Here is a 23,123-nt window from a genome sequence, read left to right as displayed (position 1 = left end):
CTTACTATAGAGACTTATCAGACAGGCTACTGTGTCTGTAGTTTATTTGGTACACCTACCTTGAACTTAAGATCATTGACCAGTTTTTCGGTATACCTATTATATACTATATAAAGGTTTATAAATGGTTCTTGGCTTGGACATACAGTTCCATAGTAAAGTAAATAAACTTTAAAGAACTTTCACATTATGAGTTCTTCAGGAATCACCTGTCGAGGCATCGGCCCTTGGTGTAAAAACATCGAAATGCCTTTTTGTATATTTTGTTAAAGTGTTTCTCATTCACAGATGATTGACACAAGCAGAGAAAGTGCAGATTCTAAACTTTCAATTGAAACTATATTTGTAAGCCGAAGAAAAGACGTGTCCATTGAATGCAAACGTGATTCATTAAAAAACTATAATTAGTGGTGTCAAAGTCAAGTTAATAACAAGTTAACACAATAAATTACTAACTTTACCAAACTTTATACAAATTTGACCCTAGTTTGATTATTCAAACTATCCCTAATTTAAGCCCTGCTGCTTGAGTGCTGTTGCTGTGTCCCCTCATCAAAATGCAGCCTTTAAATAGCAGCTTCCATTCAAGGCTACTTCCATGCAAGGAATTTATCATATATAAGTACATCAAGATGTATAAGTACATCAAGTCTGGAGTATTATTTACAAGCAAAACTCACTGCTGATATGAGCAACATATCATGGACACTATGGATAAAACATATGGAGCTCCAGTTCCAAATCCAAACAGGATTGTGGCATGCGCCCGTCCCCTGTGCCCTAATGACGGCTGTGGGACTGGACGGGGTGGCCAGGAAGTGAGGCTAGGGACTACTGAATTTCTCTTGCGGCCATCATTGGGGCCCAGGGGATGGGGGCATGCCACAAGGACATAGCATAGCTGTGTGAGAGTAAGAAGCTACAATCACACAGGAGGTGGAACATGTAGCCACTGTTGCTCTCACTGGGTGGTAATTATAACCACACACTGTGTTTACTCTGTATTCATTTGATTTAAATACTGAAGGTAATAAGTACATTCTGATGAAGCTCACTTTATCCACTCATATAGCTATAACAAAATGCATCGCTTATTAAAAGGGAAAGTGTTGGCACGATCACTGGGAGACCTTGAGTTTGATCTCTGACACACTGACACAACCATCCATGGCCAGGAGTCCAAGAGATCATAACTGTCCTCACTCTTTCTGGATGGGGGGAAAGGCCTTCTCTCTTTCCCCAATTAATCAGCATGATTTTACCCAATGCAGTCTTTTCTTCTCCAAGTGTGTTGAGCTGTTCAATTATGTTGCTTTAGTAGCAGCTTGAAAAGATGCAGTGGTGCTTCAGATTCACTAGGAGGAAGCATGTATTAGCCTTCACCTTCACTGCTGCTTGTTTATAAATCATTACATGGACATGGTCTTACATTCATTACTCATATGCTGATAAAATATAAAAAAAGGCTTGCTCATAAATGGAACAAGTTGACAGACAGCATTAGAAGAACTCCGAAACAGGACACTGTAAATCCAGGCTCAAAATATTCCTATTTAGCAGCTTTTAGCCAACACTGTTAGTGTTTCTAGACCTTTCTCCTCTATTTATTATCCTAACTTAATTTTTACAAATTTAATTATCATAATTTCATTTCTAGTTTGAGTTTTTATTTAATTAAATGATTATCAAATCTACTGCCTTAAATCATGTTTTAGTCATGTTTTTAAGTTCTGTCCTCCTTTACTGACCCTGTATGTTCTCATTTTGCTGTTGTCGGAACAAACCTTGCATCTTCATTTTTGACATGTTTTTAGTTTTTGACATTTCAGTACCTGTTGTCCTTTAAATTGTATGGAAATGTCCTAATGAATGAACCAAAAGAAACAACCCAAAACGACCTGGAAAAATGTCTGGTTCCATTGACTCACGTTACAAGTATAGCATGTTTTTTTTCTTTTGGAGATACGAGGTTTTGTTCTAACTACGGCGATTTGTAAAGCACTTTGAATGACAGCAATGTATAAAAGGTGCTATATTAACAAACTTGCCTTGCCTTCACCTTCCCAGCATGGTAACATCATGTGATGTGGGGAGACCAACTATATTGAGGAGAAAACTTGGTAAAGATAAAAAATGAAAAACAAAACAAAACAAAAAAAGGGTTTGCATCTTAAAAAACATCGAGGGAGAGAAATTTCTTCTATATTATTGTTCCAAAGATACTTTTTGCCATATAGGTTATAGTCCATTTGACCTGATATTCGTTTGGAGGGGTAAAACGGCAGTGATACCGACACTGTAGTGTGCATTCTGCTAGTACAAGTGTATCACGCACAGCAGTGTTGCTGATAAAACGGCCAATAAGTGTCGCAACATGGTATATCAGCCTCATCTCAAGAAAGACTCAGCTGGTGTAAAATTGGCAACAATTTATCAAAATTTGTGGAAATGATGATGTGATGTGGGAAATTAGAGCTAACAAGTTGTGCATGAAGCGGAATGCTGCGGTTAGTCCCCTGTATCCTATCTGAGTCACCGTCATCTATCTAAGCACTCATTACAAGAGTAGAGCAAAATACATTGAAAAAGTAGCGATGGCTAAACACTGAATACAGTTGGATTCCGTAATGGAATTCTTTACAATACATAACAAATTTACCTTTACAGTAAGTCTTGGAAAGACACATTGGATTTTTTTATATCACACTGTTCTGCTACTGGTTTTCATTTTCTTCATGTAATTATTCTGTTTCTTGAAATGTTTCATGAAAAATTTACTTACATTGGTAACACTTTACATTAAGGGTGGCCAATCAATCATTAATCATATAATAATCAACTATTCATTTCCCATTAATTAGCTATTAGTTAACTCTTCTTTAAGCATTAGCTATTACTTAGTAACTGATTAAGCACTTATCAATTATTAATGGTCACTGTTAGTTGATAAGTTTTTTGTGGTTAGTTTATAGCTTACTTACTCATTATCTGTGTATTAACTGCTGCTTATTACACTGCTAATGAACTAATAAGCATTTTTATTCATATAAAGAAATAACACGATAACTTACTAACACTTATGTGTTAATCCTGTTAATTATCTGTTAATGAACTTTCCATCACCCCCATATAGTCAGTGCTTCACTTTTATCACATTGGTTCTTGTTCATTAAAGATGCTTAGGTTCACATCTGAGTGTAAGATGAGCGCACACAAACCAACGGACGGGTTTGTTCTTCATCACTTTCATCTGTGGCATATCTGTACAAACTAACTCATACCTGGTAGGGGTGCATGTAAATGCTGAGTATGTGGCTAACTAACCAAAACTATTATCAACATCATCTGTAGTAGCAAAAATAATAACAATAGAAAATATCCATCCATCCATCCATCCATCTTCTAAGCCGCTTCTCCGTCAGGGTCGTGGGGGGGTGCTGGAGCCTATCCCAGCAGTCTTCGGGCGAAAAGAAAATATCAATAATACTAAATTGTGTGCATGACAGTCCAGTACACAAGTGGACGCACTTACTTTACATGTGCACTGATATAAACAAATCCTGCAACTATTTCATGTTCAGTTTAAAGGCACATTACATTTGTTTCATGGCATACACTGCAATAATACAGCATTTATAGGGAATTAATTACACAACACACACAGAGTATTTTGTTTATTATACATGTGATTTCTTTTCCAGTTGTCATTTTAATACAGTTAAGTTTGGTCAGCAGGGGAGGAGTGCACTCACTGCTGGACATCAAACTCCACGCACTTTCATGCCATACACTGCCGTTTTATTGGCTGGTTACAGAAACATCTGCATGAGTTAGTGTGTGCTTCATGTAAATGATATGTAAATGAGGTGCTGATAGGCTGGTTTCATGCACTGAAGCTGATTTATCATTTATGGTCAAATCTCCACTTGTTTCCACCTCATACAAAACTGTTATGAATCAGACGCAGAGCAGTTCATCCTTTATAAAAAGGCAATGAAACGTCTTCTTTTTAATGCAACTTTGATGATTAATGGCCATTATATCTTTACATTCTGACCATTAATTACTTCATAAATTCCTCTTACACAACCATTAATTACTGCTTTTGTGTCCTTCCAAGTAACATGACAACCTTTTCCATTAATTATCCTACGAACTCATGTTTGAGAGACGACCACTTACTGGTATTAATTGCTCTATACTAATTTTTGTGTTCCCTCAAGTTAAATGGAAAGCACACATACCTTCTCAATTGACATGATTATTCTGAATGATTTTACTCAATAAACCAAACAGGAATCAGGAACTGTTCAGCTTCTTTAATAAAAAAAACTAAACTTTTCATCTTTACTTTTCTTAAAGTTTATATTTTGCATATGGTATATGTGTGTTTAAAAAGAAGATAAAGTGTTGTGTTCTTAGTTTTTTTTTGGTAATTCCATTATTTTTTTCTGAAGGTGCAAATGTGTGCATTTTGTATTTGTATTTGCGTTTTTCACCCTTTTGTTTTTAATAAAGAAGCTAAAAGGTTCCCTATTTCTGTTTGGTAACGCTGAAATTAACTCAGTAACACTGACATTAATAACTGATCATCACATTGATTTATCAGTCTACTCAGGCTTTAGCAGAGCTCAGTAACACTGAGATTAATAACTGATCATCACATTGGTTTATCAGTCTACTCAGGCTTTAGCAGAGCTCAGTAACACTGAGATTAATAACTGATAATCACAGTGATTTATCAGTCTACTCAGGCTTTAGCAGAGCTCAGTAACACTGAGATTAATAACTGATCATCACATTGATTTATCAGTCTACTCAGGCTTTAGCAGAGCTCAGTAACACTGAGATTAATAACTGATCATCACACTGATTTATCCATTTACTCAGGCTTTAGCAGGAACTTTTAGTAAAGAAGCTTTTGACAGATGTCCTCTTTGAATTTATTTATGAAAATGTTTGCTACATGCCTTATTTGAAAACAGTGTGTATACAAGCACTGATGATGTGTTTTTGTAAGACGGTGTATATTTTTTAAATGTAGTTGGTTATTATTCTAAAGGTATTACCCTCTAAATGCAAAAATGAACTGTATTTTGAATACGGTCTTTACAAAATGTAATTCGGACTGAATACAGGCACTTAATTTCTGCATTCTGAATGCGTATCCCTAGGTCCTGTATTCCATTACATCCCAGCCCTGCTCATTAGCGCAGGGAAATGCAGGCTGCTGTGCTCAGCACAGACTCTGCATATCACTGGGTGATGAAGTCTATGTGTGTGTGTGTGCGCGTACATGCATGAGTTCATAACGGCTATATGTCCTCCAGCTACAGTAAGAAATTTGAAAAGATATGGTGTCTTTTAGAAAGCTGTAATTGGTTAGCGCTGCTAGCTGTACTCTGTGCGCTGAAGCTAGCCTCATCTGACCTTTATTAGGATATAAAGCAGTCATCACTGTGACCGAGAAAAGTTTGAAGGTTGAACACTGAGGCTGATGTTTGTCTGCTGGCCACAGTGTCCTGGAGATAAGATGATAACTTACATACAGCATGAGTCATCAGAGCTTTTTCCTCTATGCAGATTGTGAATTAGCATTGCTATCCATCAGAAACATAGCCTTTGTTCAGAGCCTCGGACTCCCTCGAAAATCTGTGTGTTTGTCTGAGATGTATCAACACTAATGACTTTGTCCTCTACAGTAGAGAGAACCTGAGCCAGATGTTAGGCTGTGTGCAGACAGATGTTGATTTGCACCTTCGGAGGTGTTCATCACCAGTCAGATGCCATTCTTAAATTCAGCTTCTCCTTTAAAAATCATGAAAATATTTGACACTGAGAGCTTTTACAGGCACCTAGTGATTATTAATGATTATTGGATTTAGGGAGTTTAATTGTTTAAGTGGTCTTGTAAACAGCAAACACCAATCTCTTAAATTAGACTAAGGTCTGGAAATCTGATAAAGAGAGCTGGCTTTTAACTGCTAATCAGGTTTTTCAGCGCACATAAACCCTTACTCTGATTTCTCATGTTTTTTTTATCTTATTATTAAGAAAAACACACATGGCAGCTGGCGAGATTCTTAATGATCCTGTATTTATCTCAGAAATGTTTTTTGAATGCATGATCTTCCAGGACAGGGGTCGGCAACATGCAGCTTTCTTACTCTCCTGTTGCGGCTCCACAGTAGAATTAGATTCTTTGGGAAAAATAAAATAATATTGCTTTGCTGTGAAATAAAGCTCTGCTGACCTTTCCAACACAGTTTTAACAGTAAACGGTCTTAAACGCTGGAGTTAATGTAGAACTGCTAATTCACCCTTTAACCCTGAAGATTGGCACACAAACTACTGGTCACTATAGTAACACAGACAATAATCTCACTTAGCTAGTAACTAACATAAAGGCAAAGAGATCATCGATAGTTTGGAGGCAAATGAATTTTAGCCAAGGACATTTTTTAACATTCCAGCTGGTCTCCTGATACCTTTAATCTGCAGTGAGAAACTGTCAAACACTAAAAATGTGTGAAGCTGAAGTCAGCTTCTCATTCGCCAGCTTCTTCGAATTCGAATTGTCCCGTTCCACCTTAAAATTCAAACAAGAATATGGTGAATGAGAAGCGACTTTAGCCTCGTGAAAACTCTAACGTTGAGAGACATTTTACAAGAAACTATTCTACTTCTGAGGAAAAGTTTCCTGCCGGAGATGCAGGAAAAGCAGCTGTAGCTGAGCTAAAGCTGAAAGCAGAGCAAAGTAAGTCTGTGTTGTTGTTCATATTATACTTTTTAGCCTGTAGCTTATTAACACATACTGTGACACACAGTATTGACAGCCAGATGGTGAAATGTTATGGCTCTTCTTAACATTTGGGTTGCCGACTCCTGGTCTAGGAGGTCCTGCTTGTGAAAGTAAGAAAGGAAATAGATATTTATTTCACATACATAAATATTGGGATACATTTTAATGTCCAGTAATTTGGACATTTGGATTATTAATTGGACTCAATTAGTAAACTATGCTTTGATTAGTACTGCATTAGAAAACCAGTCATTCTAGATTTTTTATTTTTTTGGTAAAAGTAGAACTTAATGTGAATTTAGTCGTAACAGTAGATGATATTCTATAAATGTCGCTGTTTTTACTGTTCAGTATACTGGACATAGAAATTAGGCATATAAACCTGTAAGATTTTGAAGAATGAATATATTTATCAAAATCTATGTAAAATAGCTTATGTAAAGTTTTTGAATCAATGACCTCGACTAATTCCACCATTTGCTCATTTTAGATGTAGTAATGCAAATCAGTGTGCATGCTTTGTTTTAAAAAGCTCTTTGCTTATTAATAGGTTATGATGATGAAAATTATTTAAACATTTATAGCCATTTGTACAAACATCAAGGTCATCCCAAGAGCTCAGAGACTTTTTAATGTAACTGTCCATGCAGGACATACAGTAAAAACCCAGTGCTTGCTTTGTGCCTTGTTATATTGGTGATAAAAAAGTCTCATATTATGTGCCTGAATCCAAATATCGAGTATACTGCACACTGAATATTTTATGTTTCTCAGTAAACAAAAAAAATCATGTCTTATGTTTAGCAGGCAGCAAAGAACATGTTTCATAACAAACCATTTATTTTTGTCCAGTGACTGGAGTCTTGGGACGGAGGAGGTTATTGGCTGGTTCAAAGCAGGCATCTGATTACTGCCTGACTCGGTGAACAAATTGCTCACAAAATCTGATTTCCTGTAGTTACCAGATGATTAAGTGCATGTGAAACATTCACTGTTTCGAGCGAAATCAGTTTGGTGTTCCGTAAAAGACATGTGCTCTTCTTCCACACTCAGTGTTTTTTGTTGTGTTTTGTTTCAGTATTTTTCAGTTATCTTGATTAGATGACCCAAACTGGACGGAGCATTTTTTTTAACCTGGTTTCTATCTGCTGCATCTGCATCACAGCATCGATTAGCATGGACGCTACTGTTGCTTCCTCATACTCAGAAAAGAACATAGAAGCCACTGACTACAACCCACTTACACTGTTAAAGATACTCATTTTCATTTATGAAGGTAAAAACAATGTAAGGGTTCCCTCAAAGGTACAGCAGTGGTTTTAAGGTCCAACTGTGAACCTTAAATTAGTTTTTCCAGGTGAAAAGTAGGTATTTGGACCTTTTCATAACCAAATGCTTTAAAACTGAACTGTAAACTAAAAGCCTGGAGGTGAGACGGGGTGTGTGGAGTCAATACAACTCAGAAAATATAATTTCAATGGTAAAATTATGTTCCCTGACTAAAGGTACTGGGATGTACCCCTGAGGGTACCACCCCAGTGACAAGAGGGGTACTGCTCCAGTGACAGTTTACTACATTTATTTGTGAGGGTGTACAGGCTAACATAGAAGCTGCTCGGCAGTTGCTGGAATTCATGAATAAACCATGAATGACCACATAACACATACAGTACTGTGCAAAAGTCAGAGACCATCCAAAACAGTCATTATGCATGTTATTTAAATGTATGGCAGAGTCCAGACCTCAACTTGACAGAATGTGTTTAGGATTATTCGGATTGTGAGAAGCAGAAAATGCTAAAACAACTTCTAAGACTGAACTTTGGAGGTGTGAAAAATATCTGTAGATTCCTTTGAGAAACTGAAAGTGAGTCTCCTGAAAAGAATGGAAGCTGTAATAATGACAGATTTTATTACATTTTATTTGTATTATTATTATTAGTAGTAGTAGTAGCAGTAGTAGTAGTAATAATAGTAGTATTAGTAGTAGTAATAGTAGTAGTAGTAGTAATAGTAGTAGTAGTAGTAGTAGTAATAAAATTAGTAGTAGTAGTAATAGTAGTAGTAGTATTAGTAATAGAAGTAATACTCTCTCAGAAAAAACTTTCTAACTCAATGTATGGCAACTTGAAAACTCCAAATTCCCTTCACATTGTGTTCAAAGTCCATTATTATTATTATTATTATTATTATATTAAAAACTGAACAATGTGATCTAACAGTATAGGTTTCAGGATGAGACAGAGAGAGAGTGTCCTAAGTTTTATCCAGACTTTCAAACACTGCAATGGTAATAAAGCAGTTCCGGTTACTTTCGCTTTCCATAAGTTTTCCTTGGATCCATACTGATCAGGTACAGCCTGAGAAAACTCTGCCCACACCACTATCCTGGTAATGAATTACTACAAATTCCTCCCTCTAGAAAAGCAGCCCATCTCTGAAAAACTGAACAAAATACAGACATATGCAAAAGGTTAAGTGCCCCTGGTCAAATGACAGTTTGGTCTTTTTCTACCTAAGAAAATTTTATTTATTTATTTATTTATTGGCTAAATTGAATACAGTGGGAAAAGATATACAATGTGCCTTAGCTTTTGCAATTTTTCTTGTTTACCCCAATATGTTAAATTCATCAAATGAGAAGTAGTTGTGTATTAAAATGTGAATAAGTGTGTTCTCTACAGGATTATTTTCACTTCACATTAAGTTTTGTTGATTTTCTATATGTAATTTGACCAGGGGTGTGCAAACATTTGCACACAGGTTTCTGACTGCTGAATTCATGAAGATGTTCTACAAAATGACGTTTTGCGTTCACTGACAGCGTTCAGCCACTGACCATTCGCTTCCATTATGTTATGAGTGCGTTTTCTGTCCTTCTCTAAGTGCATGGAAACATGTCAAAGTCAGTGTTAATGGTAACTGACCGCACTTTACAGACTCAGCAGAAAGAGATTAGCTTGCAAAATGTTGGAGGGCTCCTTTAAACAAGATGCCTGTAAAGACAGATCAGAATATTGTCGCTTGTCATCGCAGTGGAATGAACTGACCGCGGTCACTGGTGCTTGTTAAAGAGTCAGAGTTTCATTGCTTCTTTAGTGATTCCAGTCCTGAAGATGCACATTCTGTCTTCCTTCAGTTTAACTAAACTAAACCACTTCAAAGTGCTGAATACACTGAACTCATTTCACTCTGATGCAATTACATGATTGATTTTAAGGCAAAACGCAGTTTCCAATTTTCTGCACCTTTCGGAAAGAAAAAGCTTCTGGGTTTGATTATCATGAAACTCCAAGGTGTTTTATTCGTCTCAGAGTAATAAAATTAGCCCGGGGCGACACCGAGGAAGGGCTGTGCTTTACATTCAGAAGATGTCCGATTTAGACTTCCCGGCTGGCAGCATCGTAAAAGAAGGCTTTAATCGTAAGCATCATAAAGTAGGATTTAATGGGCAGGAACTTTGCTGATTGGATTAGAGGGAATGCCACAGTAGAGTGCTCACAGTTAATCCTAGTAACCAGCAGCAGATACACAGAAACAAATTACCATGTAAGTGATCAATTTTATGGCTGGTCAGAAAACCGGCCGTGAAAGCAGGTGAGCACGTAGTTGAGCATTAGTGAAATCGGCCTGCGAGGCAGGAGGTAAACGACCACACTCGTGCAGTCTGGCCCCAGGCAACGAGAAAATGCCTGGGAGGCATAAAGAGGACAGTTGGGTTTCTGTAACAGTGTCAAAAATGGAAATGAGACTTGTGACAGCAGCAGCGCAAAACCGTGAAGAATTGTACACCACATGGTTATTTCTAGAACCTTAAACAGAAATTCCAGCGATTTCCCAAAATATCTGCATAATTCAGAATTGAGATGTAAACAACGTCATTCAGAGCGATTTAGTGCGAAATGGTTCATTGTAGAGAAACCTACTGACTCCAGTTTCTTTACAGTGGTGTTGATGGGAACCGCACAAATTGAATACATTATCTACAACATAAACATACACTATATGGACAAAAGTATTGGGACACCTACACATCACACCTATAGAAGCTTTTGTGACATCCCATTCTAAATCTATGGGCATTAATATGGGGTTGATCCACATTTGAAGCCACAATAGCTTCCACTCTTCTGGGAAGCTTTCAACAAGATTTTGGAGTGTGTTGGTGGGAATTTCATGCCCATTCATCCTGAAGAGCACTTGTGATGTCAGACACTGATATTGGAGGAGAGGGTCTGTTTTGCAATCTCTGTTATACTTCATCCCAAAGGTGTTTGACGGGGTTGAGGTCAAGTTCTTCCACACCAAACTCACCCAGCCAGGCCTTTATGGACTTTGCTTTATGCACTGGGGCTCAGTTATGCTGAGACAGAGACAGGTCTTCAACAAACTGTTCCCACAAAGTTGGAAGCATAGAATTGTCCAAAATGCCTTGGTCTGCTGAAGCATTAAGATTTCCCTTCACTGGAACTAAGGGTCCTAAGCCAACCGCTGAAAACCAACCCCATATCATTATCCTTCCTCCACCAAACTTCACACTTGGCACAGTGCAGTCAGGCAGGTAATGTTCTCCTGGCATTCACCAAACCCAGGCTTGACCAAAAGACAGCAAGAGAGAGAAGCGTGGATCATCACTTCAAACTATACGTTTCCACTGCCCCAGAGTTTAATGGTGGCGCGCTTTACACCACACCACCTTGTGCATTGTGCTTGGTATTGTGCATTTTGATCTTAAGTTAGGCTTAGAATAGACACTGTGTGCTTCAGCTCTTGGCAACCCCACTTTGAGAGTTTGCGTGATCTACAGCTTTGTGGCTGAGCTGCTGTTGCTTTGAGGTGTTTCCATTTCACAATAAATAGCATGACAGTGTCAGATCTAGCAGGACAAAAATTTCAGAAACAACTTGTGGCAGAGGTGGCATCCTATAACAGTGTCATGTTTAAAGTCGCTAAGCCCAACAGTATGACCCATTCTACTCTCATGGTTTGTCTTTCAAGCCTATGTGCTTAATTTTATCCACCTTTTAGCAATGAGTGTGGCTGAATCACCTGAACTCAATAATTAGCAGAGGTGGACGAAGTACACAAATCATGTACTTGAGTTAAAGTAGAGATACCCAAGGTAAAATATTACTCCAGTAAAAGTAGAAGTCCTTACTCTAGACCTCAACTTGAGTAAAAGTACTAAAGTACTAAAGCTTCAAATGTACTTAAGTATCGAAAGTAAAAGTACTAAAAGAGTAATTCTGGCTCTGATGTCCTGTTATCATTTTTATAACCAGACTGGCTTCATGAACTCATTTCAGGTGAAAGTCCTCCAGCGTCTCTCTTGGTAAACCAGTCTTTTAATAGAACGTCATTAATTAGTGACACTGATGTCTATTAAAATGGTAAAATGGTCATAAGCACAAAACACTGAAGGCAAACAGTTTCCATCAGGGAGAACCGAGTGGCTCTTAAATCACTTTTTACACAAAAGTTTCAGTTTTAGATTACTTTGTAAATTAGTTACAAGTTGAATAAAAACTGGCTTTAATCTCAGGATCACAAATAAGTTTTCCTTTACTGTATTGATCTGTTTACTTAGTTATAGTCCACCACTGATAATTAGGAGGGGTGTCTCAGTACTTTTGTCCACAGTGTAGATGATATTTTCATTATCCAACACCACCAGTGAACCTACACACATCTTTTGAGTTTTTACATGTACTGACGATGGTAAAAAGGTAGTAAATCTGAAAAGACTATTTTGCCCTACAACATCCTGTGTTTATCCTTCCACCTTTGATAGATTTCTTCATATTTTAGACCAAGACCGTATCTTAAAACTTTCATAAAACTGTGTCTTTCCTAAAATCATAACAATATCCTGGGTACCATTACTTTCTGTATTTTTTCGAGGCATTTTTCTGGTTCCTATCACTACCACTGTGAGCACTTTTGAATTGGTACATTTCTCTACAATAGAGCATTTCACATTAGGGGGTGGAGCTGCCGCTAACATCGTTGAAGCTCAATGTGCTTGGTTGAGAATGCTAACTGCCATTTCTGTTATGTCAGCTAACAGACACCTGTGCTGGTCAACATCACACTGAGTGATGTTGGAAAGGAGACCGGCTGCCTTTCGCTTCAGCATCAGTTTTAACATGGCCTATCCACTTTGCCTCACTCTCCCCCCTCAGGGGAGACTTAGACACCAACTTCACAGACACTGCATTACCACACTAGCTCAAGTAAAGGGTTTGAGAAGGATTTCAGCCCTTGGGGTGAACAACTGAGTGAACATTTGTGCCAACTTCAGTAGCAGAACTTACCTAGAAATCACTGTGACTCCTGCTCCAAAATACCCAAATGATGCCAATATATTTCAAAATATTAACATTTGATTTGCTGGGCTTTAGATTACAAACTACTCCATCTGTTATTCTCATGAGCTTCATTACTTTGCTAGCTTACTAGTTAGCAAGCTAAAGGCCACACATTCAGCCAGTTTGCATGGTTAGCTGATTAGCTCACTGAGGCTGACCTGTCGAGGGAGAGTGGGATCTGTTTGAACAATCTCCTCCTCCCTTTGCACTACGAGTGATCACTTTTGTAGGGGTAACACTTCTGACTGATGAGTTGAAGTTGGTGAGGACACATTAAAATGTATAAAAACAAGGCTTTGGACTCCCGACTGTGGACGGCTTTGGCATCAGCAGGGACCAAACTTGTGATCTCTTGATGATAAGGCAGGCTGTGCCACTCTGAGCCCCCTGTGTAATTCTTACATGTAATTGCATACGTAATGAAACTAATGTAATTAATCACAGTTAAGGCCACTGCACACCGGACACATCACAACACCGCCCATAGCAGAGCACTGCTATAGCATGCATGCAGTGAAAGCACTAATAAATGCCAGGTTCCGTCATTTTCACACTCTTCTTGTATGAATTTCAAGAAGTAAAACTTTCAACATGATTCATCACACTTAGCATCAGTTTACCACCTCTTTACAAACTGTTTCTGAGCTGAAAGATATGAGGTGAAAAAAAGCCCAGCTGCAGTATCATGCCATTAGCATAACATTAGCATAACGTGTGTGTATCCAAAAGACTGCCTGCCTTTCTCTGTGTACATTTCAGGCTACTGTTGCTTTCTTTGGTCTCCATATGGCTTTAATGTCATGTACTAATGACAAAATGATGAGCGGGGGGCCGTGAAGCACTGAGAAATTGAACAGCAGAGTTGCCGAGCTCCGCCACACACTGACGTGTAATGTTGGTACTCGAGTGCATACCTTCATTATAAAGTATTAAAATGCTTCAAATGTTTGGACATGGCACATCTGGTACCAGCATTTTTTTTTCCCATTCATTTTCTTCAATGTCAAAAAAGGCAAAAACATGGGTGGCAGAACAAAAACGTTTGACCTCAGATCATAATGAAATATTTCCTACTTCCAAACACAAATAATTGAACTGTAAAAAAACTGCACTTTCCATAGAAATTCCCTGCTTGTTTCTGTGTCATTCTAGAGGAACAGAATCAGAATTGTTCGCAGTGGTGGTGATGGGAACAAGACGTCGGAAGGGTTTAATGCCTCTAAGAGCTCCCTTATAGGAAGTTCCTACATGAAATGGTTATGAAAACACTGCCTTGATGTCTAAACCTTTGGCATCACATGTATTTTTATATTTGCTCTAAGCCAGTTGAGGTTGTGTGTTACTGCGATTTTATCACAGGGAAGGGTTCTTAGGCACCGAACGAAACAGAGCCTCAAGTAGCTTATTGCTTTTATAAAACGGCGGCCTTTCAGAAAGAAATTTATGATTAATAATGATTGACATAAAGAAGTATGCAGTTTCTCTATAGTATGGTATCGTTGCACACTACTGAGGGAGTATGGAGCCGTTTGGGATTCAGCCTGAATTTGACTCGACTTGACTGAAACATAGATAGACTTTCATTTTGCTGTTTTACAGTTAATCTATCTTTTAGCCTGTTAGCTAGCCTACTAGTCTAGTTCTAGTTAAGAATGTAAGTCACCAGCCGCTCAGTTTAAACAAAAAAAACATGTTCTTACTAAATCAGTAGTGGTGGTCCATGTGAGCAGCATGAGAGTCACAGATTATTTCATTAAGAGCACAAGGGTTTTTTGTGCCGTGGCGCAGTAATACACAATTCAGTCGCTGTGGCGATCATAGGTGTGTGTGTCATGGATTTTACAGTGGCTTTGAACACAGTGCAGCCAATCCGATTTTAGGCTCAGAACTGTCCGTTTTATAACACAAAATAGTGCGCAAAGGAAACTATTTTACCTTCATCAACACTGCATATAAAAACTCAGAAGACATGCTTAGGTTCACTGGTTCTTTAGTAAACAAACAAATAGTGATAAAATGGCTATGCTGATATTGTAGACACTGCAATACCTATCACCAGAAATCTGTACAGAAATCTGAGTTACTAACTTTCTCTCCATCAGACCATTTCATATCAAGCCACTCAGTTTACATGACTTTATTTACATCTCAACAACTGAATTATGCAGAAAAATGTAGGAAAAACAGCGACATTCCCCTTTAAGCTTGGGGCCTAAACTCAAGCCAGTGTCTGCAAAGACTACTCCTTTCCTACACACTACAAACAAAGTAAGCCCATTGCTCCGAGCCTTTACAACAAACGTGTAGATGTGAGTGGACATGCTCAACGAGGAGCATTATTAATGACCATCTGTGGCTGAGTGATGAAGGTTTTCTGAAAAAATGTCACCTAAGAGGCTCGCTAACGTAAAGTTTATCCCAGGCTTGTGAACATTTCATGGCGAGGTGTCAAGAGGTGACTTCTAAAGTGTTCCCGGGCCATGAAATGTGTCCCGGAATGCTAATTTGTGTCTTTGCAGCCCATCAACGTGCTGAAGGGGGTTTATTTAACACCTAAATCAAGCAATCGATCCCCCAGCAGGCCAGCTAATCTCAGAGGTAACATATGCAGGCTTTCTGCAGGACAGAGATACAGGGATTGGGTATCCATACTTGTCTGCTTCCCCTGTGCTCTGTCCAGTCTATCTTTCACTCAGGACCCCTGGGGCTATGCTCTACCGAAAGTGAATGACTCCCTGGCCTTGTTGGGTTCCTTATAAGCTTGCAAGCAGAGTTGCGACTGGCAACATCCGCTGAAAGTAAAGTGGGGTATCCTGTTTGAAGCCACTGCAGGCTCTGCTGTCAGCTTCTAACTTTCAGTGCGCTCTTGTCTGCTGTCAGCGACTGGACAATCTGGATGATTTCATTTTCAGTGGAGGGTCCACTAAGAATGGTGTACACAGGCTTGTTTGCACAACATTAGGATGTATTATGGATTACATAGTAAATGTACAGCGGCTTATCTTTATGTAGTAATAAAGTCTCAATTGTACTGTACTGTACAGGACTTGCAGAAGTCAGAGACCAGACTTGATTTGTTTAATTTCCAGTCAAAATGGCCTTTAAGTACAAGTTTTTAGTTTTACAAAGAAATCTGCGGGGATGTTTTCACACTTTCGAAGTTCAGTCTTAGATGTTGATTGCATTTTCTGTTTCTCAGCATCTTCAAATCCTAGAAATCCCAAATATGAATTTGTCCATAAAAGCTTTCACCATAACTGTGTCCCAATTCAGGGATCGCGTCCTTCAGAAACTGCATTTGAACGCCGACTGCGTCACAGCAGCGCGACTAGGCTGTCCCATTTCAAAGGCTCCTTCATATATAGCTGAGAAATGTGTCCTTCTTTTTTTTATTGACAGCCAACATATCCTGAGCAGGGGAGCAACTACGGCTGAGGAGACACTTTAAATGGAAGCATTGGGAGCCGAATAGCACAGTACAAACCTTAAAAAAGCCAGTGTGGTCTGAAGCACTTGACAGGGCAGGAACAATGATGCTGTTATGCAAACAAGGAATCTGCCCAACAAATCCGCTGTACAGCAGTCCGTCTCATTTCAGTTCAGCCTTTGTTGGTCTGTGCAAGCCTTCGAAGGACATGAATGCAGCCCCTGAATTGGAACAAACCACTGTTTCTTCTTTCTTCCCTAGTTCCTTTTTTCAGCAATGGCTTCTTCACAACTACACGTCCTTTCAGACCCAGAGCACTGAGTTATCTTCTCACTGGGTTGCCAGATTCCACCTGTGTCAAAACCACACCCTTGTTGGGCGCGGGGTCTTATCACATCTTGACATTTAGGGGAGATGTGGAAAGCACGGGGATTAAGATAAGCCATAACACAATAACACAATGTGTCGCAAGTAAAGTTTAGACGGCTGTTTAGATTTTATTATTATTGCTCGCAGGGGCCCCCTAGTGGCTTGGACTCCTGATCACACGCCCATAAAACCTGTTGAATGATTTGGTCTTGGTACTTTTTTTGAAGTGCTGTGTGACAAAGTGATTTGAGACACAGAACTCTCTCACCCTGCAATTGAAATGTGAGTGAGAGAGAGTGAATGAGAGCGAGAAAGGGGGTGGGGGGGTTAATGGCAGGACTGCAACAGCACTTTATCTGCTTCAATTGATGGAATGCATTTAAAGTGAGACTCAACATTTTAACGTTTGGCTGAGTATACAAACCAGACAACAGAGCTCCAAACCGCACCATTTAGGCCAAAACTGGACACTGGCAACCCTGCCTCTCACTCCAAATGGTCTCCATCAGACAGTCCTAAAAGCTTTCATCTTAGAGAGAGAAGAGAAAATTAAGCTCCACTCTTGATTCAGATCTGAAAACATCCACAAGTGTTTCTGTCCATCCTTCCACTGAGAGAAGACGACTCAGCGCTATGGGTCTGAAAGGACGTGCAGCTGTTAGCTGTCATGCAGCTCTTACTGAGAAAAAGGAAACAAAATAGAAGAAATAGAACAAATGAAACAAAGACACTGCTGGTGTTCTCAAAACAGTAGACTGACCACCCCAGAGTCCAGACATTAACATCACTGAATGTGTTTGGATTACTTGGATGGTGAGAAGCAGAAAATGCAACAAACTTCAAAGACTGAACTTTGCAAGTGTGAAAAAATAGCCCAGATTTCTTTGAAAAACTGAAAGTGAGTCTTGAAAAAAATGGAAGCTATAAGAAAGGTAAAGATTGGACACACTGAATACAAAAGAAAAAAAAAGTTTTTCAGTTTTTTCTCTGTCACAAAAAAATGGACTGGATATTGAACAAATGAAAGGTGGTCTCTTTCTTTCGCACAATGTGAAAGTATACATGAAAAATGGAGGTTGTGTAAAAACACTTTCCAAAAGCCAAAGGGAAAAGAAAAAAGGAAAGTCTTTTTTTTTGCCTTCTGTTTCTCTACAAAGTCAGGATATTTTGTCCTGAAAAGGTATGAAAACAAGTCCACAGACACAAACACCAACTGTCCACTGCTGGTGCGAAAGCCGCTTGCAGGCTCCCCTGCTGAGAGAGAAAGGTCTGCACACAGTGAGAGAGACAAGTGAGAAGAATATATTATCACACACTCCCCACACACACACACACACACCCTACACACCCACACACACACACAAACACATGGATTCTGTGTTTGGCATCTCAAACCGAGCGCTCAGTGGTCTGGGCCCGTTTGTTGCCCCTGGAGACTCGGTTCACAATTCCTTTCTCGCTGTCTCTCCTTCATCACCTATACCCTCTGTACTCGCTGCAGCCTCTGCTCCGGCGGCCCACTGAAAGACAGAATTAACGGCCATGTCCTTGTCCCTCCCCTGCGCTGGCCATTTACGGATAACCTGGCGCTCTTCAGCAACTGCTCCGTAAATCAGCACCCGTTTTATTGCAGAGTTAACCTGTCTGCGGTGCAAACAGACAGGTGCACCGGGCCAGCAGAGGTTTAGAATAGTTTGGCAAAAAATCTAATTTGCACAATTTCACTTCAGCCCTGTAATCTATAAAAATGGAGAGTCCAGACCAAATCCAGGCCTTAGATTGCCGCTACGTTTAGCTATGTAGTGTACTTTTGTATATTGTTATAGATACAGTATGTCTACAGCGCCGGAAATCACACAAGGAGATCTATTCGAGTTTACATAGTGTCTCACAGAGTGAAATATTAAAACTGTTCATATGATTCTGAAAACGAGTGTTATATTGAACATCCAGCACATCTTACATATAAAAATTGTAAGACATAACTGATAAAACATGGCTTAAAAATGCTGATTAGATCTGAGAACTGAGTCAGCATGACTAATAAGCAGCTTGATTGACAGCTCTCTGTCCAACATTGCTAGCTTGCTCCACCGCTCATACAGAACTAAATTCATTATCCAGCCGTTATGCGACTGTAACTGGACAAAAAACAGTCACGGACGAACAGAGGTGTAGACGGATGGATGGATGGATGAATGGACAAACGGACGGATAAAGCAATGCATGAATTAAATGCATGAACGTGCATGGATAAGTAGATGAACGGGTGACAGTTAGCTTCAGATAAGTGGTTTGGCTTGCTAGCTTGCTGGGTTAGCCTTAGCTCGCTAAGTTTCTCTGACTCAGATTGTTTTGTGTGGGTGAGGCAAGAGACTTCAGTGATGTGATTGGTTAGAGAAATGTTTACAGAAGTGCTACCCAAGATTAGGATTGCATTGAGAGGAGAGAAACATATTGGTGATTTATTGGTTATTGCAACATTATTCAAAAGGATATACTTAGTACAGGTTTACTGTTTGTCTGCAAGAAGAAGTTTAACCTAATCAGAAAGAAAACACAGATTTAGGTTCCCTCACCCTTTAATGATTCAGAGGAGTTTTAGGCAAGTTTGTAATGCCATGCAAACTTGTATACACGATGCAAACTGGATGCTAAGATTCCATCACTTGGAAGCTACATTAGCCACACTGGAACAAACAAAAAAAAAAACACCATGACCATCACCGTCTCATATGGACAGGAAGCAAGAACACAGCTTATTCAGAGCATGAAAGTAACAAAGCACTCCACACACACACACACACACACACACACACACACACACACACACACACACACACACACACTTTCTAAACTGCTTATCCTTTTGAGTTGTGGAGGGGTACTCCTGGAGGAAACCCATGCAGACACGGAGAAAACATGCAAACCTCACACAGAAAGAACACAGGCCACCTGTCCAGGGAATTGAACCCAGATCTTTCTTGCTGGGAGGTGACAATGTTACCCCTTGCCCCACTGTGCAAGCACACCATATAACATTATATCAATAGTTATTTACTCCAACTCATTCAAAAAGGTAGTGGATGAAGCGCCATAGCTCTATACTACTAACAGTGCTTTTTATGGGAATTATACAAGCTGTATGATCACTTGCGTCAACTAGATTAACTAATTCGAAGATTTATCTACAAATATACATTGGATGTATAGTGTAGCTCCACTGCAAAACTCATGAAGCAAATTCAGAAGCCAGAAGCAATCTCTCATATCATTTGACAAAAGGGGAGACTTGAGTAAACTAGATTTTTTGTCAAATTCCTTTTCACAGCATGTGCTTCTCTTTACAGGCAGTGTCATGGATTCAGAGGATGAACCCTTGTTGTTCCAGATTCCATGTGACCTGAGTGAGTTTGAGGAACAAGAGGAAGAAGAAGAAGAAGAAGAAGAAGAAGGAGAAGAAGAAGAAGAAGAAGAAGAGAAGGAAGGATGCAATGGCAGAGTGGAAGGTGCAAGTAGAGGAGAGCAAGTGTGCAAAGGAGTGTGGTGGGCAGTGGGTTGGGTGTACACTCAGCCCTGGGCAAGTGGAGCAGTACTTGCAGTGGGCTTTCTGCTTCCCCTGGCTCTTTCTGCCTACATGTTCCTCTACTGCGAGCCCCTGGACATTGACCTCTCCTACAGTGCCTTTGAAGTGAGGAGTCATTCATCCGCAGAGCGTTTTGATGCCCTTGCCATCGCACTCAAGAGTCAGTTAGGGTCATGGGACAGGCACAGGCGCGATGCCGAAGGGTTTGATTTGGACTCCAACGCTCTTAGAGATCTGCTGTTGCTGAAACTGAACCGACAAGACAAGGATTCCCCTAAGGTGACCAATGAGACAAAGTTGCCAGGTGCCTTGGCAAGTGGACAAGTGGAGGTAAAACAGATGCAAAATGTTACAAGAGAAAAAGAGATGAAGAAAGCAACAGACTGTGAGGGAAGAAGAGAAATCCCAAGTGCCAGTGCAACAAGGTCTGGTCTACATCCATCTTTGGAATCCAACAGAACAGAAGCTCATAACAGGTCAAGCTCATCTCTGATTAGAAAACCAAGATTTGCAGGCTACTCTTACCTTCAGACGCAAGCCCTCTGGAGGATAGAGCTGGTCTTTGTTGCTCAGGGGGACAAGGACAACAATATCTTCACCCCGGAGCGCCTTCGCACCATCCACCACGTGGAGCAACTGCTCATGCAGCATCCACAATTCCAGCAGTTCTGCTGGAAGCCTCTAGAAGTTTTGAGGGATCTACCTCTCGGGCCTTCCTACTGCTCTCCTCCCAGCTCCCTCATCTCCTACCTGTTCCCCAGTGAGCGGGCAGGGAAGATCTACTTCGATGGCATGGGTCCGGATCTGGCTGATATACATGGTGAGTCATTCGCAGAGCTGAGGCAGTTAGAAAAAAAAAAAACTTGACTTTCAGCAGTCATATATTTAACCAGTTCCTGCTGATGCTGCATAGTTACACTGAAAAAATAGACCTAGGCGTAGCGTAGATAAAGGTGCTGAGCTGATTATTCTTTGGAGATTTTTAGAAAAGGAACTTAAGAAGACCTACAGTACTTTGCAAAAGTCAGAGACCACCATTAATTTAGTTAATTTACCAGTTAAAATGGCAATTAATTACAAATTATTCTTTTTTGACATATCCAGTAAATGTTGAGGTCTGGAATATGGGGTGGTCCATTGTTCTAAAGCCACCTATCTAATCTCCTCAGAAATATCTCCTGAAAACAAATAACTTATTTAATGGCTATACTTAATGGCCATTTAGACCGAACCTTAAATTGATGAAGGATGGTCTCTGACTTTTGCACAGTGCTGTATAAAATCACTTTCATTGTTATTGGTACAATAAAGATTAACAGTTAACTATAAATACAGAAGAATGCAAATGTTAGGTCAGATAGTGTCAGGGCACAAAACTAATTTTTTTTCAGGTGGTTTTGTTATGTGAAAGCCAGCATCATGACTTTAAAAAGCCATAAAATCTACTGTACCCTATTATAATAGAGTGTTTGTTCCCTAGCTATGTACGATTTTAGACTTTTTCACTGGTTTAGTTTGGGGCAGTTTAAGTGTTACAAATACAGGTAGCTATTATTGAGAAAACACAGTAACTCAAAGATGCCTGAGAGGTTCCTTTGCTGGGAAGTATCAGTGATATAAATAAAGATATAGCATGGTCAAATTATATATTTTGTTGATTTTCTAAATGAAAATATGAAAGTCAGAATGTGTTGTTCATTTAGAAACCCAGCTAGTGACATCCCGTAAAAAAATAAAAATAATGCATGGCTATGACTTAGGGTGTGGGACAAGATAATTAAGTTGTAGCCTTAAGTTAGTAAGGCATGGGACTAGGATCATAATGTGTAGCCATGAATTAGAAAGACGTGACAATGAGATAATTAAGCCTTGACCACAGCTTAATAAGACATGACCTCATTCCCACGCCTTACTAAGTTGTGGCCATGACTTAATTATCTCATTACCATGTCTTTCTAAGTCGTGGCCACGCATTAGGATCTCGCTCCCACGATTTACTAACTCAATGCATGTTTTTTTTTTTTTTCCGAATGTCATCAGCTGGGTTCTGTAGGCCTTCATGATACAACAAAAACAATTCATTCAGATGGGCTGTTGCAGAGTACATTCCATACACACTATGGCCAAAAGTATATGGACACCTCACCATCACACCTATATGAGCTTGCTAGACATCCCATTCCAAAACCAGGGAAATGGCCACCTTTTGCAACTAAAAGACCCTTCACTATTCTGAGGTCAGGCTACTGGAGTTCCTCCACACCAAACCTGTTAAACCATATCTTTATGGATCTTGCTTTGCACAGGGGTACAGCCATGCTGGAAAAGGAAAAGGCCTTCCTCAAGCTGTTGCCATAAAGTTGGAAGCATAGAATTGTCTAAAATGTCTTTGTATACTGTAACATCTACATCTCCCCTTATTGGAACTAAGGTGCCCAAACCCTGAAGAACAGCCCCAGACCATTATCCCTCCTTCACCAAACTTTACTGTAGGCACCAGGCTTTCTGGTAGGTAACATTCTCCTGCCATTTGTCGAACACAGTTTCAAACATCAGACTGACAGATAGTGA

At 39.6% G+C, this 23,123-nt stretch overlaps 1 protein-coding gene across 1 annotated transcript in view; it reads left to right on the top strand.

The window, feature by feature from the left end:
* The window catches only part of disp3 (dispatched RND transporter family member 3), a 100,046-nt gene that overhangs the window by 24,123 nt on the left and 52,800 nt on the right, over positions 1–23,123 (top strand). Inside the window, exon 2 of the mRNA XM_017696339.2 lies at positions 20,317–21,372. Within this exon, the coding sequence (XP_017551828.1) occupies positions 20,325–21,372 (1,048 nt within the window). The 5' untranslated portion in view covers positions 20,317–20,324. The remainder of the gene's footprint in view (positions 1–20,316; positions 21,373–23,123) is intronic.

The sequence above is a fragment of the Pygocentrus nattereri genome, chromosome 29 (assembly GCF_015220715.1).
Source record: "Pygocentrus nattereri isolate fPygNat1 chromosome 29, fPygNat1.pri, whole genome shotgun sequence".
Taxonomy (NCBI): domain Eukaryota; kingdom Metazoa; phylum Chordata; class Actinopteri; order Characiformes; family Serrasalmidae; genus Pygocentrus; species Pygocentrus nattereri.
This window is presented reverse-complemented; position numbering and strand designations above follow the sequence as displayed.